General features: G+C 38.9%; 1 protein-coding gene across 4 annotated transcripts in view; it reads left to right on the forward strand.

The window, feature by feature from the left end:
• The window catches only part of ERCC3 (ERCC excision repair 3, TFIIH core complex helicase subunit), a 33,179-nt gene extending 25,765 nt beyond the window's left edge, over nucleotides 1-7,414 (forward strand). Inside the window, exons 15-16 of one of the 4 annotated variants that reach the window (XM_038564857.1) lie at nucleotides 715-893; nucleotides 7,281-7,414. In XM_038564857.1, coding sequence (XP_038420785.1) covers nucleotides 715-846 — 132 coding nt within the window. In that variant the 3' untranslated portion in view covers nucleotides 847-893; nucleotides 7,281-7,414. Of the gene's footprint in view, nucleotides 1-714; nucleotides 1,168-4,421; nucleotides 4,691-7,280 lie in introns of those variants that run through there. The other 3 variants (XM_038564855.1, XM_038564856.1, XM_038564854.1) reach the window with 3 other exon arrangements.
• Nucleotides 7,415-16,284: the final 8,870 nt, after the last annotated feature.

The following is a 16,284-nucleotide window of genomic DNA, read 5'->3' on the forward strand; positions in this document are numbered from 1 at the left end:
CTTCAGGGAAATTTCTTGCCTGTGACCGTGTGCTAAGGTGATGTCTGGTAATCCCCACCAACCGAACGAGTTCTCTAAGGCCAGGCTGTTGAAGGTGTTGCTTGATGCCTGTCTGCATACTTGCCTGTGTGATTTCTGTTCACCCCACTTTTTGTCAAGACAGATGAGGCTCTCCCCATCTTAGAGATGCATTCACTGAGGCTCAGACATTCGGTGTTTGTCCAAGGTCACCCAGTGAGAAGTAGAGCCAAGTTTCAAGCTCAGGGTTTTCTGGCTTTCCACTGGATTCAAAGCCTTATGGTGGAGTCTCGAGGTGTTGAAGGTGTGCTGCCCTTACTTTCGAAAAATTCTGTTTATAAATTGTCATTAAGAGAGGCAGAGTCATGCCTCTCTTTATGACATGGTTAAGAATAGGCAAGCTAAAACCAGCTGTCTGGGTTCAAGTCCCATCTCTAAGAGCTGTGTGATCTTGGATAAGTTACTTAATCTATCTGTGCCTCAGTTTCCTCATCTGGAAGATGGGAGTTAATACACGTAAATATGTGTAAACTGCTTCACACAATGCCTGAGACACAATACGTGGTCAATAAATGTTTTTTAAAAATTAGTATTTATTAAACTTTAAAACTTTATAAAGCTTACTGTGAATATAAATGTTAAAAAAGGAGTGTCTTTTCCTTTGGAAACTAATCATGGACTGGGTCTCCCCCATAGGTGTCTCGGCGTTTTGGCACAATGAGCTCCATGTCTGGAGCTGATGACACCGTGTACATGGAGTACCACTCGGCACGGAGCAAGGCTTCCACGAAGCATGTGCATCCGCTTTTCAAACGCTTCCGGAAATGACATCCATAGGGTCACAGTGAAGGCTGAGTGCTCGGCACCAGCATTGGGTAGGGATTTTCCATATCCACGTTCTTTCCTGTAGCATCACCCAGGCTGAGCTAGATTCAGAGTTTGTTAACTGTGTTGAAGAACATGCATTGAGACCTTGGTTTTGTCTTCATGGGTTGTCTAGGGCTTAAAAATCTTCAGAGCCTATATTTTGGGGTTTTTTTCAGACCGTTTTTTAATCATGGGGACTGGCCATTCCTGTATATAAATATTTGTAATATTTAAGGTGTATTTTATCTTAGTGTTCTGAATAAACAGAAATGGAACATTTGACCACTCTTGATTATAGGTGTTCTTATGCCTGGTCACAGGCCTGGGCTCTGTCTAGGTGACAGACCTCTACTGAGGCCCTTTCTTGTAGGAGGCACCGAAGAGTGAGATGGGGCCCATCCCTGAGGAGCTATTCTGGGGAGATGCACCCCAAGATAAACAAGACTTGCTAATTGGTGTTGAGGTGCCGACAGGGCCAAGGCCCTGATGGAGGGGAGAGCTAGAGCAGTTGCCGTGCTGCCTGTTCACTGTTTAGCGTCTGCAGCCTCCCGCTCGGGAATCCCTGTGTGCAGGTCCTCTAGGTCCCCTGCAGGCCATCGCACCTCGGAAGCCACCGCCCACACAGCTCCTCAGTTGGGCTTCTTTGATAGAGTGATTTTTTACTTCTCCCCCGGATTCATTTTTGATACTACAGGCTGGGTTCCTGTTCCAAAAGCGGTGTAATGCCCTGGGGTCTTTAATTAGTTCCTTTATTCTCAGAAACATCTTTTTCTCTCTTGTTCCTCAAGTGAAAGAAAAGACAGAAAGACAGAAAAGACAGGATTGTTTCATAAAAAAGACACGAGGCATACACAAGTCAGGAAGAAAAACTTGTCATTTTGAGGAGGAGGCTCATCCTAATAGACAACAGCACTCACATTTGGGGAGTGTTGAAAACCCATGCTAACTAAGGCCTCTAAATTTGGAGTCCCTGCCCAACCCCCTGAGGCTCAGCAGCAGCCTTCTGTTCCTGTGTCGTGAGACACACCTACATGGCTGTTTTGTGAGGCAGCTGCCGACCAGGCCTGGGAAGACAGTATCTATCTGGTCAGGAGTGCTTCGAAGCAAGAGCCCCCTTTCCCGAATTCCACTTCTCTGAGCTGACCTTTTGGGGACAGACAGACACTCATAGTTTGGCCCACAGCTAGCTGCTCTGTCTGTACAAACCACAGGAATGGCGCCAAGCAGCCAGACCTGAGGCCTGTGCTCTGGCATGTATTCACTAAGGCCTGTGGACCTGCTCATTACTCACCCTGATGGGCTGGCACCCAAATGTCTCAAACTTGATCCCAACCGGTATTATTTCTAGATTCTTATCTCCTGTCACACCTTTATGCTTGCAGTACTCAAACAGTGCCAGATACTTGTATTTTCACATCTCTGCCCACGGTGCTCACTGTTTTCTTGTTCTGTAACCCACCTACGGATAATGTGGACATTTACCCAAGCCCTGTGATCCTGGAGAATGGGGACTGTTAAAGAAATCCTCCATCTATTGTGTTCTGGAAAACTGATTAGACCAGGGAACTACTCTTCCATGTATGACTTGGACAAGACCCAGGGGTGTCTCCCCTCTTGTCTACCTGTGACAGGGCCGGACACAGATCTTCCCGTGCCCATTTTTTAACTCCACTGTGCTATGTCCCTTATGGTTGGCTTTCTTCATTTTTATTATTTTTTATTTTATTTCTTAAAGATTCTATTTATTCATAAGAGACACAGAGAGAGAGGCAGAGACACAGACAGAGAGAGAAGCATGCTCCCTGTGGGGAGCCTGATTTGGGACTTGATCCCAGGACCCTGGGATCATGATCTGAGCCAAAGGCAGATGCTCAACCACTGAGCCACCCAGGTGCCCCGCTTCTTCATTTAAAAAAATATTTGTACCCTATTAGTCTTGAGTTCTATCTGTACCTTAGTAGCTGGTGTATAGTAGGTGCCCAGTGACTATTGAATTGGGTTCTGAAAAGTTTGGATTTAAGTTAAAAAAAAATCTTTAAACACTTCAAAACTTAAAGTTTGTGGACTTAAAAGGAACACTATGACCCCTGCCTGCTTATGCCTTGAGGGGAATTTTGAATGAATTGCCTACTTGTAACCACTCCAACTGCCCCTTCCTCCTACCTCTGCCCTGAGCCAGCCCTCACCCCCATGGCTAATGGCAGGATAAAGTACTCTCTGCAGAGGAGAGCTGGACAAAGAACTACACATTCGCTGAGGGTCCCCTGATTCTTGGATATAAAGAATGAAATGAAAGGATTGGGGGGAGTTTACCCAGGCCTGTCAGCCAGAGTGAGAAACCTCATAATTCACGGGCTATCTAGTAGAATGTACAGCAAGGGTCTGTCTCAGCAGCATGTGAGTTAGAACTAAACTGATGCTGCCTCAATCCTAACAAAGTTCAAAAGCAAGACCCGAAAGGATCAAAAGGTTAGCACATAATTTACTGTGTTCCAGAGCAAAGCTAATTGCCGCAACACAAAAATACCCAGCAACCTGTAAGGTAAAATTCATGATGTCTGACAGCCAATCAGAAATAACAGGGCAATTGAGGAGCCTGGATGGCTCAGTTGATTAAGCGTCCAACTTTTGATTTTGGCTCAGGTTAGGGTCTTGAGATGAGACCCATATCTTAAAATTCTCTTAAAATTAAATGCTTATAAGTCTGTTTCTCTTTCCCTCTGTCCATACCCCCTTCCTGCTCATGCATTCTCCCTCTCTCTTAAAAAAAAAAAGAAAGAAAAATTGCCAGATAAGCAAAGAGCCAGTAAAATACAACCCCTAATGAAAATGAAATAAAATAGACCCAGAAATAACCCACATGATATGAGTACACAGGCCATTAAAAGTTCTAACTGTGTTGCAGATGTCACAAAGCCAGAAAAATTCAACATGTTGACACAGGAGATATAAAAACCCATGTCAGGCCTCTAGAGATTAAAACTACAATGTCTAAAATGAAAAACCTACTTTATGGGTGTCTTGGGCAGCTTCTGAAATGGCTCCCAATTATGCCACCTCTGGCATTCAGGCCCTGGTATATTCCCCTCCCTTAAATGTGAGCTAGATGGATAGATTTGCTTCTAATGGATAAAATTCATCAAAAGAGATGGCCGACACTTCCAAGATCGGGTTTTAAAAGACTCTGACATCTATCTTGTTTCCAAACTCAGACACTTCTCATTTGCTTGCCTTGACCAAGCAAGCTCCCATTGGAGAGTCCATATGGCAAGGAACAGAGTGGAGGTAGGGCTCAGTCCAATGGCCCTGTGAGAGAGCTTGGAAACCAGTCATTCCCCAGTTGGGCCTTGAGATGGCTGCGGCCCTAACCTAGCCCTGATGATAACCTGAGCTGTACAGCTGCTACAGACCCAGCGGAGGCCCTGACTCCAGATTCCTGATGCACAGAAACTAAGATAGTAAATGTCATTTTAAGCCAGTGAATTTTAAATTTAAAAACTTCCCTATTATTTACATCTCTTTTTTTTTTTTTAAAGTAGGATTGATTGCTAGGTTCTGAAGATGGATAGTGAGCAGTGCCAGTGGTGCAGCAGTTTAGTGCCGCCTGCAGCCCAGGGTGTGATACTGGAGACCCGGGATCGAGTCCCATGTCAGGCTCTGTGCATGGAGCCTGCTTCTCCCACTGCCTGTGTCTTTGCCTCTCTCCCTCTCTCTCTCTCTCTCTCTCTGTCTCTCATGAATAAATAAATAAAATCTTTAAAAAAAAAAAAAAAGATGGATAGTGGTCCTGGCTGCATACAGTTAACATGGCATCAGAACAAATACCAAGAGTGGTACCAAGGGTGGGCTGCTGCCATAACAAATATCCGAAAGTAGTGGGAGTGACTTTGAAACTAGCACATGGGGAGAGGCTGCCAGGATTTGGAGAAACGTGTTAGAACACACCTAAATTGCCTTCAACAGACTTAGTAGAAATCTGGACTTGGAGGACACTGCCAATGAGTGCTCAAAAGGAAGTGAGGGACATGGTATTGGAAACGAGGAAAGGGATCTCTTCCACAGTGGCAAAAAAGTCAGTGGCACTATTACTATGGTTCTGTGGAGAGCAGACCATTCTAATGAACTTTGTGATCTAGGTTTGTAAGATTTGCAAGCAGTATTCAAGGTGCCACCTGATTTCTTCTTGCTGCCTAAGTAGTAAAATGCAAATGGAGGGCAGAACTGTTTTAAAAAGGAGCCATTTCTTGATGGTTTAAAAAATTCTCAGCCTCTCCTGATGGCAACTGACAACTAAAGCAGTGTGATTATTGGAGATCAGATGTGGGAGGAAAGATAGTGAACTTGGAAATATATCAGCTTAAATGTCCAAAATGAAACACAGAAAAAAAGACTGAAACAAAATGAGCAGAGCTTCAGTGAGCCATGGGGCGACTTCAGGTGCATATATTCAGAATCCTGGAAGCAGAAGAGGGAGAAGGGAAGATAGAAAACAGGGTTGAGGGCAGCCCGGGTGGCTCAGCGGTTTAGCGCTGCCTTCAGCCCAGGGCGTGATCCTGGAGACCCCGGATTGAGTCCCACATCAGGCTTCCTGCATGCAGCCTGATGCTGCTCCCTCTGCCTATGTCTCTGTCTCTGTCTCTGTGTGTGTCTCTCATAAAATCTTTAAAAAAAAAAAAAAAAGAAAACGGTTGAAGAAATAATGGCTGAGATTTTTCTAAATTCGATACAACCTGTAGGTCTTCAGTTCTAAGAAACAAAAGGAGCTCCAAGCACAGGAAATACAAAGGAAACAATACCCAGGATATATCAAAATCAAATTGCTTAAAACAAGTGATAAAAAAACAATCTTAAGCCACGTCGGTGGCTCAGTCAGTTAAGCATCTGTGCAGTGGGGAGTCTGCTTCTCTTGCTGCCTCTGCCCCTCCCCCCTTGCTCATTCTCATTCTCTCCCAAATAAAATCTTATTTTAAAAAAGTGATTAAAATGGTAAGTTTTATGTTATATATATTTTACCACAATAAAAAATAACTTTAGAGCAACAATAATGTATTGTGGAGTTTATAAAAATAAAATGTATATCAATAGCACAAAAGCTAAGAGAGTAGAAATGGAAGTATACAATTGTAAGGTTCTTGTATTATATATAAAGTGGTACAATATTACTTGAAAGTACTCTGTGATATGTTAAAGCAACCTCTGAAGCAACCACTAAAATAGCACAGCAAAGAATTTATGGCTAATAAGCCAACATAGGAGATAAGATGGAATCATAAAAACTACTGAACTCTAAAAAAAAGATGAAAAAAGGAAATAGAAGCAGATGGGAAAGACTGAGAATAAATAGGAAACGGTCTGAACACCCTCAATTAAAAGGTAGCAGTTGTCAGATTCTGAAAGTAAGAACCAAATTAGGCTGCCTGCATGATGAAATATTAGGATGCAAATAGGTTAAAAATAAAAGAATGGAAGAATATATACTACCCTCACACTAAGAAAAAGAAAGCTGGAGTAGTTATACTAATATTGGGTGAAGTAGATTTCAGAACATAGAATATTACCCCAGATAAAGAGGATCATTTTATAATGATAAAGAAGTCAATTCATAAGGAAGGAATAACTCTATAAATATTTATGTTCCCAGGAACAGTTTAAAAATACATGAAACAAAAACTGGTAGACCTACAAGAAGGAATAGGATAAATTTACAATTATATTCAGAGATTTTAATACCTTTCAATAATCGATAAAGTAGACCAAAAATCAGTTAAGACACAGAAGATAACACTATCCACCAACCTAACCTAATTGATACTTCTAGAATACCACCCACCAACAGCAGAATACATATTCTTTTCAAGTACAGATAGATCATTTGCTCAGACAGATTCAATTCGGTCCCAATAAATTCAAAAGGATTCAAGTCATACTGACTATGTTCTGTGATCACAATGGAAATTAACTTAAAATCAATAAAGGAAATCTCTGATCTCTAGGAAATCCCCAAATATTTTAACACTGAGTAGCACAAGTCTAAATTAGAAACCTCAAAGGGAACTTAGTATTTTTGAATTGAGTGAAAATGAAAACCGGTTGTTTATATTTTTTTGTTTCTACATATTACAATGTTTTGGTATCTTAACCTTTCTGCCTGGGGAAAGACTGACCCTAATAGGGCTAGCAAGCTCTTGAGCAGCAAAAGGTCCAGCCAGGAGCATGTCTTTGATCTGCAAACTAACCAATCCAGAGCCATCCTTCCTCTATCTGGCCCATACACCCTAAGAGCAATATTAATCATTACAAGCTAGGGACCATCCCTCTAGTTTAGAGCCTGCTGAAATTATTTAAGCTAGCCAACCCTAAAGTGTTTATCCTGCCTTGCCTTGCTTGTCCTACAGAAACTCCAATAAAGGTTCTGGCCCCAGCTCCCCCACTCCACCCCTGCTATCTGCCTGCTGACCACCCTGAGGCTTCCCCAAGTGGCCCTGTGTGGCCTGGTGTGCCCTGCCTTGTGTTTCTAGGACCTGTGAGTATAATAAACTTTTTTTTCCTGAACTTCTCCTGTGTCTTCTTTTGTAGCTACACCTACCTTACCATGACATAAAAGAACATAGAACAAAAACCAGCATATCAAAAATTGGGACATGCAGCCAATCTAGTTCTTAGAGGGAAATGTAGAGCATTAAACTATAATAGGAATTGGGCAGCCCGGGTGGCCCAGCGGTTTAGCGCCGCCTGCAGCCCACGGCGTGATCCTAGAGACCCAAGATCGAGTCCCACGTCGGGCTCCCCGCCCCCCCCCCCCCCCCCCCCCCCCCCCCTCCCGGCATGGAGCCTGCTTCTCCCTCTGCCTGTGTCTCTGCCTCTCTCTCGTTCTGTATCTCTCATGAGTTTAAAAAAAAAAAAAAAACTATAATAGGAATGAGTTGTTTTATTTTATTAACAAATTATTTTATTTTTATTTATTTATGATAGTCACAGAGAGAGCGAGAGAGGCAGAGACACAAGCAGGCTCCATGCACCGGGAGCCCGATGTGGGATTCGATCCCGGGTCTCCAGGATCACGCCCCGGGCCAAAGGCAGGCGCCAAACCGCTGCACCACCCAGGGACCCCTGAAAGAAGAGTTTAAATTAATGAACTCAGCTTCCAGTTTAAGAAACGAGAGGAGAAAAAAAAAAAGAAACGCGAGGAGAGGGACACCCGGGTGACTCAGCAGTTGAGCATCTGCGTTTGGCTCAGGGCATGATCCTGGAGTCCTGGGATGGAGTCCCACATTGGGTTCCCTGCATGGAGCCTGTTTCTCCCTCTGCCTCTGTCTCTACTTCTCTCTCTCTCTCTCTCTGTCTGTCTTTCATGAATAAATAAAAACTAGAAAAGAAAGAGCAATTAAAACACAAAGCAAGCAACGGAGAGGTTTTTTTTTAAAAGGCAGAAAATCCATGAGATGGGAAACAGAACACAGTACAGAAAACCAACAAAATTGAAAACTCATTCTTTGAAAAAATCAATAAAATTAATAAACTTTTAGTCAGACTGGTTAGGAAAAAAAAAGACACAAATTACCAATATCAAGAATAAGAGAGAAGACAACACTACAAATTCTACAGATATTAAAAAAATAAGTGAATATTATGAATGACACTCCCCCGCAAAATCATTCTATGAAGAGAGCATTGCTTTTTACTACTGATAATAAAAACAGTTCAAGGAAACAAAAACTACAGACCAATATCCTTCATAAATATACCTGCAAAAATTCTTTTTTTTTTTTTTTTACTTGCAAAAATTCTTAAGAAATTTTAGCAAATTGAATCTAAATGTATCAGGACTAAATGGATTTTATCCCAAGATTGCAAAGTTAAGTTTATATTTGAAAATTAATGTTATTTACTACATTGAAAAAGCCATCTGATCATCTCAAAAGATACCAAGAAAACATTTGACAAAATCCAACATCCTTTTCTTGATAGAAATTCTCAGGAAACCAAGAATAGATGAAAACTTTTTAAAACTGATAAAGGGAACCTACAAAAACCCCACAGCTAACATCATACATACATAATATTGAAAGACTGAATGCTTTTCTGCTAAGATCAGAGACAAAGGCAAGTATGTCCATCTTCACTACTTCTATTTGACATTGTACTAGAGGCTCTAACAAGTGCAATAAGATAAGAAAAAAAAAAGTAAAAGTCATACAGATTGGACAGGAAGGAATAAAACTAAATTTGCAGATGACATAATTATATAAAAAAATCTCATAGAACCTACAGAAAAAACTCCTAGGGCTATCAGTGAATTTAGCATTATTGCAGGATATAATATCAATCTATAAAAATCAATTACATGGTGTGCTTGGGTGGCTTAGTCAGTTAAGCATCTGCCTTCAGCTCAGGTCATGATCCCAGGGTCCTGGGATAAAAGCCTTATGTCTGGCTCCCTGCTCAGCCGGGAGTCTGCTTCTCCTTTTCCCTCTGCCCCTCCCCCACCCAAGCTTGTACTCTCGTTTCCCTCTCTCAAATAAATAAAATCGTTTTAAAAAATCAATTACTTTTTTAATAAACTAGAAACAAACAGGAAATTGAAACAAAAATACAATTTCAATAGCATTAAAAATCCCTCTTTTCTTTCCTCCCTCCCTCCCTCCCTCCCTCCCTTTCCTTCCTCACTTCCTTCCTTCCTTCCTTCCTTCCTTCCTTCCTTCCTTCCTTCCTTCCTTCCTTCCTTCCTTCCTTCCTTCCTTCCTCCTACCTACTTATCTCCCCATGAATGCACATTGATACCTATAATTCCAGTTCAACACACAGGTTCATCTTTCATATTTACAGTTCCTTTTTCTGACAGTAAGAAAACCAATTCCCATTTTACACAGTTTATTTTCCTATTTTCTCATTTCTAGAATGTACATAAAGTAGTTTCAGAGATGTTAATTTTTGCCTCAGTAGAAGAGAAGCCTATTAATTAGAGTTTGGTGTTTGTTCAGGGATGTTTGGGGGTTTAGCCTGAGGGTATACATCCTAATACTGTGTTCTAACATAATTTGGGTTCTTTCCCCAACCCCCCCTTTCAGTGTGGTTATGTTATTCATTGGATAAGCAGTTTGACTCATTTGGAGTTATTTTGTTAGTGGTGTTAAATTTTAGTTTGTATTAAATTTTTCCCCTCCTTGTAGATTTTACTTTTTTAATATGTGAAACACTAACATGATTCCAGAAGTCTGCACATTCAGATGCACAGCCCGGGTGGCTCAGCAGTTTGGCGATGCTTTTGACCTGGGGCCTGATCCTGGAGTCCTGGGATTGAGTCCCATGTCGGGCTCCCTGCATGGAGCCTGCTTCTCCCTCTGCCTGTGTCTCTGCCTCTCTCTCTCTGTGTCTCTCATGGACAAATAAATAAAATCTTAAAAAAAAAATTACATTCAGAGAAGTGACTTTCTTATACTCCCCCCTCAATCCATTTCCTGACATGCCCAATTGGCATCCATCGAAGCTTATAGTTTATCTTATGTGTTTCCTTCTGCTCAAATGAGTAATACATGTGTATTTTCTTGTTTTTCCTCATTATTATTGTTTCTTCTTTCTTATACCACAGGTAGTATACTGCAGATCATCCTTTGCATTTTGCTTTTTAAAGTTTTTATTTAAGGTGCACCTGGGTGGCTCAGATGGTTAAGCATCTGCTTTCAGCTCAGGTCATGATCCCAGGGTCCAGAATTCGGCCCCACATGCAACTCCCTGCTCAGTGGGGGAGTCTGCCTCTCCCTCTGCCCCTCACCCTGCCCATGCTCTCTCTCTCTCTCTCTCCTCACTCTCAAATAAATAAAATCTTTAAAAAAATAAAATTTTTATTTAAGTAATCTCTACACCCAATTCAAGGCTTGAAGTCATGACCCTGAGATCAAGAGTCACATGCTTTATTGACCAAGCCAATCAGGTGCCCTTGCTTTTTTGTTTTTATAACTTAATAAACTCTGGAAAATCATATCAATTCATAGAGAGCCTCCTCTTGTTTAAACAAGTGACAGTAGTCTATTGTGTGAAGGTACCATGTTCATTTAGCCACTGTTACTATAGACTAAATGTTTGTGTCCTCTCAAAATGCATACATTGAAGTCCTAACCCCCACTGTGATGGTATTACAAGGTGGGGCTTTTTGGAGGTGATTAGATTTAGACATGGGTGGAGTCCCCATAATGGGATCGGCACTCTTATAAGAGCAAGAAACACAAGAGTTCTCTTCCTCTCTCCACACGCTTGCACAGAGGAAAGGCTTTGTGAGCATATAAAGAAGAAACTGCCATCTGCAAGCCAGCAAGTGAGTCCACACCAGACATCCAATCTGCTGGTGCTGTGGTCTTGGCCCTTCCAACTTTTAGAACTTTCTATGGTATTTTGTTAGAGCAGCCAGAGCAGACTAAAGCAGCTGTCCTGTATTTTTTTTTTAAAGATTTTATTAATTCATTCATGAGAGACACAGAGAGAGAGAGAGAGAGGCAGAGAGAGCAGGCTCCATTCAGGGAGCTCGATGTGGGACTCGATCCTGGGTCTCCAGGATCACACCCTGGGCTGAAGGCAGTGCCAAACCCCTGAGCCACCCGGGCTGCCCGCTGTCCTGTATTTGGCATTTAGATTACTGACGATATTCTTCAGCTACAAATAATGTTTCAATAGTAAACATCGTGCAATGTATTTTCTTATTGTTGAAAGTATATCTTCAGAATGAATTCCTAGAAATGGGATCGCTAATTCAGAAGGTAAATGCAAGTGTAGTTTTGTTGGATTTCACAAATTACCTTTTATGGTGGTTGTACTAATTCTCTTTCCCTTCAGCAGTGTATGAGATGCTTGTTTATCCATTGCCTCGCCATCAGAATGTATTATAATTTTAAAATTTTGCCAATGTGATAGGTGAGAAATGATACTTTAGTGTAGCTTTAATTTGCTTTTCTTTTATGAGTGAGGTTGAAAATCTTTTCATTTAAACATATTAATTTTTAAATTGCCCATTCCTGTCTTTTGCCAGTTTTTCTTTGTTCGCCTCCCCTTCTTTCCTCTCAATTTTTAAGTTACTTATATATTGGCATATTGGTCCTTGCATTGCAATCTATGTTGCAAATATTTTTTCCCAGGGTGTTGATGGTCTTATGACTTTGTTTATGGTGACATTTGCCATGCAAAACCACAGTTTCTTTGTTTTAAGCAAATTTATCAATCTTTTAGTGGATTTCGAATCATAGAAAGACTTTCCCCATATGCTGGATAAGGAGAAATTTACCTAGTTTCCTCCTAATACTTATATGGATTCAGTTTACCTTTAGATCCTGATCATTTGGAGTTTATTCTTGAATTTGATAAAGGGGTAAAGTTTGGGGTAAAGTTCAATGTTATCTTTTTGTTCCAACATCTTTTGTGCCAACATCATTTATTACAAAAGTCCATTTTTGCCTTAGAGATTTGAGTTGCTACCTTTATGATATACTAAAGCTTCATATGTACTTGAAATTACTTCTGATTTTTCCATGATAGGCTTGGTACTATGACAGACTTGTCTGTCCATGTGTTAGCACTGTACTTTTCTAATTATAGAAATTTTATAGCATCTTTTAATGATTTATAGGGCTAGTCACATTATATATTTTCCTATTAGTGTTTTCCTTGCTATTCTTGAATTACATATTTATTCTTCCATATGAAAGAAATTTAGCATCAACTTGTATAGTTCCATTAAAAAACTTATTAGCATCTTTCTTGGGATTGCATTAAATTTATAAACTAATTTAGGGAGACCTGACATCTTTATAATACTGAGTCATTTTATTCAAGAACAAGAAATGTCTCTCCATTTGTTCAAGTCTACTTTCATACTTAAAAATTTTTCTTCATGTAGTTTTTAAATATTTCATATTATATTTACTCCTAAGTAATTTATTTTCTTGTCATATAAGTGGGATTTTCTGTATTATATATTCTTACTGCTTATTGTTTGTATAAATTGAAGGCTATTGATTTCTATATGCTAATTTGATAGCCTGCTAATTTATTGAAATAGTAGTTCACTGGTTCCCTAGGGTTTAGTCTGTACATTCATATCATCTGCAAAATAGATATAATTTTACTTTTTCTTTAACAAATCTCATGTCTGTAATTGAGTCTCTTGTCTTACTGCCTCGTATCACCAGGATAATGTTGAATAGCAGTGGAGATGGAGGGCAAACTTGTGTTGTTTATGATCTTACCAGAAAGTTCCCCAGTATTTCTCCATTAAACGAGATGCTAGTTGTAGCACACAAGTTGTGTGTATGTGTGTACGTGTGTATACACATGCATGTGTATCGATTTCCATCAGTCTCTATTTTGAGTGCTTTTTAAAATTTTTTTTTATTTTTTAAAAGATTTCATTTATTTATTCATGAGAGACCCAGAGAAAGAGGGAGGCAAAGAACAGAGGGAGAAGCAGGCTCCTCCAAGGGAGTCCCGATTTGAGACTTGATCCCGAATCCCAGGACCATGCCCTGAGCCAAAGGCAGACACTCAACCGCTGAGCAACCCAGGCATCCCTATTTTGAGTACTTTTAATGAATTTGAGGTGATAATTTTTATTAGAGGTTTTTCAGCATCTGTGGAAATAAACGTGATTTTTCTCCTTAGATCTATAAATATGACGTGTTCATTTATTGATATTTAATAAATATCAATAAATTGTATTGATATTCCTGGAATAAATCCCACTTGGTTATGTTGCATCATTTTCATAATATCGTGTTGGATTCTGCTCACTAGTATTTTATTTAGAATGTTTTCATGAATATTCATGAATGATATTTGTAATCTTTTTTACTATCTTAATCAGGCTCCGGTAATATTCCTCTTTTATAAAAAGAGTTAATAAATTTTCCTTCATTTTTAATGCTCTGGAAAAATTTGTAAAACACTAACTCTCTAGTCTTTGAAGATTTGGTAAAATAACCCTGTGAAACTTTGAGGACTTAGTTCTTTTTTAATGTGGAAATTCCTGGATAATTGGATAATTTTTTCTACTTCTACAGAAATCAGTCGGTTTAAACTGTCTACTTCTAATGGAGTCACTTTTGATGAACTGTATTTTCATAGGAAGTTATCCACTTCACATAGGTTTTCAATATTTTCATAGAGGTCTGAGAAATAGTCCTTTAGGATTTTAAAAATCTCTTCTGTTTCAATAGTTATTTCTCCATTTAATATTTACTTTGTATACTTGTACTCCTTTTTTTTTCTTCAGTAAATACAAGTAGCAGTTTGTCTGTTTTCTTAATTCCTCCCCCCAAGAAACCAGGATTTTCATTTACTAATTGGATCTATTGTTTCTTGATTCTCTGCCTCATTAATTTCTGCTTTCATTTTTTATTAGTTTCTTTCTTCTTTCTCAGCTCTTTGAACTGCAAACCTAAATTCTTCCATTTTTATTGATAAAAATGTTAAAGGCTACAAATTTTCCTCTGATCACTGCTTTAAATGATGGATTGTACTATTAGTTTTCATTATCAATTTTTAAAAGAAATTTCATAATTTTGGTTTGAATTGTTCCCTTTGCTCAGGGATTTTGATAGAAGGTTATTTAATTTCCAGGTAGAGGGGTCTTTTATTTTTTTATTTTTTTTATTTTTTATATTTTTTAGAGGGGTTTTTAAAAAAATTATTAATAATTCTTGTTCTTCTGTTCCAGCACCATTTGTTGAAAGACGTTGTCCATCATATTGCTTTTGCTTCTTTGTGAAAGGTCAGTGGCTTTTGTAAGGATCTATTTCTGGGCTGTCTATTCTGTTTCATCAAAATATTTGTCTATTCTTTCACCAATATCACATTGTCTTGATTATTGTAGCTTTATGTAGGTCTTGGAAGTTGGGTAGCGTCTGTCCTGCAACTGTGTTCTTCATTTTTGTTGGCTGTTCTGGGTCTTTTGCATCTCCATATAAACTTTAGAGTCAGTTTGTCAATAGCCACAAAATAACTTGCTAGGATTTTGATTGGGACTGAATCTATAGATCAAGTTGGGAAGAACTGGCATATTGACAATATTGGGTCTTTCTAGCTGTATAATGGAATATCTCTCCATTTGTTTAGATCTTTGGCTTCTTTCATCAGAGTTTTGTAGTATTATTCATATAGAGCTTGTACATATTTTATTAGATGTATACTTAATATTTCATTTGCTAATGTAAATGGTATTCTGTTTTTAATTTCAATTTCCAACTGTTCATTGCTAGTATATAAAAAAACTGACGTATATATTAATTTTGTATCTTGCAACCTTACTATAATTGCTTATTCATTCTATGAGGGTTTTTTTTGATCCTTTGGGATTTTCTACATGGATAATCATGTCATCTGCAAACAAAGATGGTTTTATTTCTTTCTACCTAATCTGTATATATTTTCCTTTTCTTACCATATTGCATTAGCATGGATTTCTAGTATGACGTTGAACAGGTGTGGTGAGAACAGACATCCTTCCCTTATTCCTGATCTTAGCAGGAAAACATTTAGTTTCTCACTATTAAATATGATGTTATCTGTGGATTTCCTTTATTAAACTGAGGAATTTTCCCTCTATCCCAGTTTGTTGAGAGTTTTTATCATGAATGGGTGTTGGATTTTGTCCTATGCTTTTTGTTTCTATTGATATGATCATGATTTTTCTTCTTTAGCCTATTGATGTGATGGATTGCATTAATTGATTTTCAAATCTTGAACTGTATATATGTGGAATCATTCCCACTTGATTTTGATGTGTAATTCTCTTATACATGGTTGGAATCAATTTATTAATATTTTGTTAAGATATTTGCTTCTTATGTTCATGACAGATATTGGTCTGTGGTTTTCCTTTCTTGTAATGACTTTTTCTGTTTTTTATATAGAGTAATACTGGTCCCGTAGAATTAGTTAGAAAGTATTCCTTCTGTTTTTTTTTTTCTAGAAGAGATTGTAAAAAATTAGTATAATTTCTTCTTTAATGTTTGGTAGAATGCACCAGTGAACCCATCCGGGCCTGTTCCTTTCTGTTTTTGAAAGTTATTAATTATTGATTCAATTTGTTTAATAGATATAGTCATCTTTAGGTTATCTATTTCTCCTTGTGTGAGTTTGGTAGATTGTGTCTTTCAAGAAATCGGTCCATTTGGGCAGCCCCAGTGGCTCAGCAGTTTAGCGCAGCCTTCTGCCCAGGGCCTGATCCTGGAGACCCGGATCGAGTGCCACGTCAGGCTCCCTGCATGGAGCCTGCTTCTCCCTCTGCCTGTGTCTTCTTTGCCTCTCTCTCTCTCTGTGTCTCTCGTGAATAAATAAATAAATAATCTTTTTAAAAAATCTTCATCTTTCTCTTTAAAAAAAAAAAAAAAAGAAATTGGTCCATTTCATCCAGGC

Source organism: Canis lupus, chromosome 19 (assembly GCF_011100685.1).
Source record: "Canis lupus familiaris isolate Mischka breed German Shepherd chromosome 19, alternate assembly UU_Cfam_GSD_1.0, whole genome shotgun sequence".
NCBI classification, from domain to species: Eukaryota; Metazoa; Chordata; class Mammalia; order Carnivora; family Canidae; genus Canis; species Canis lupus.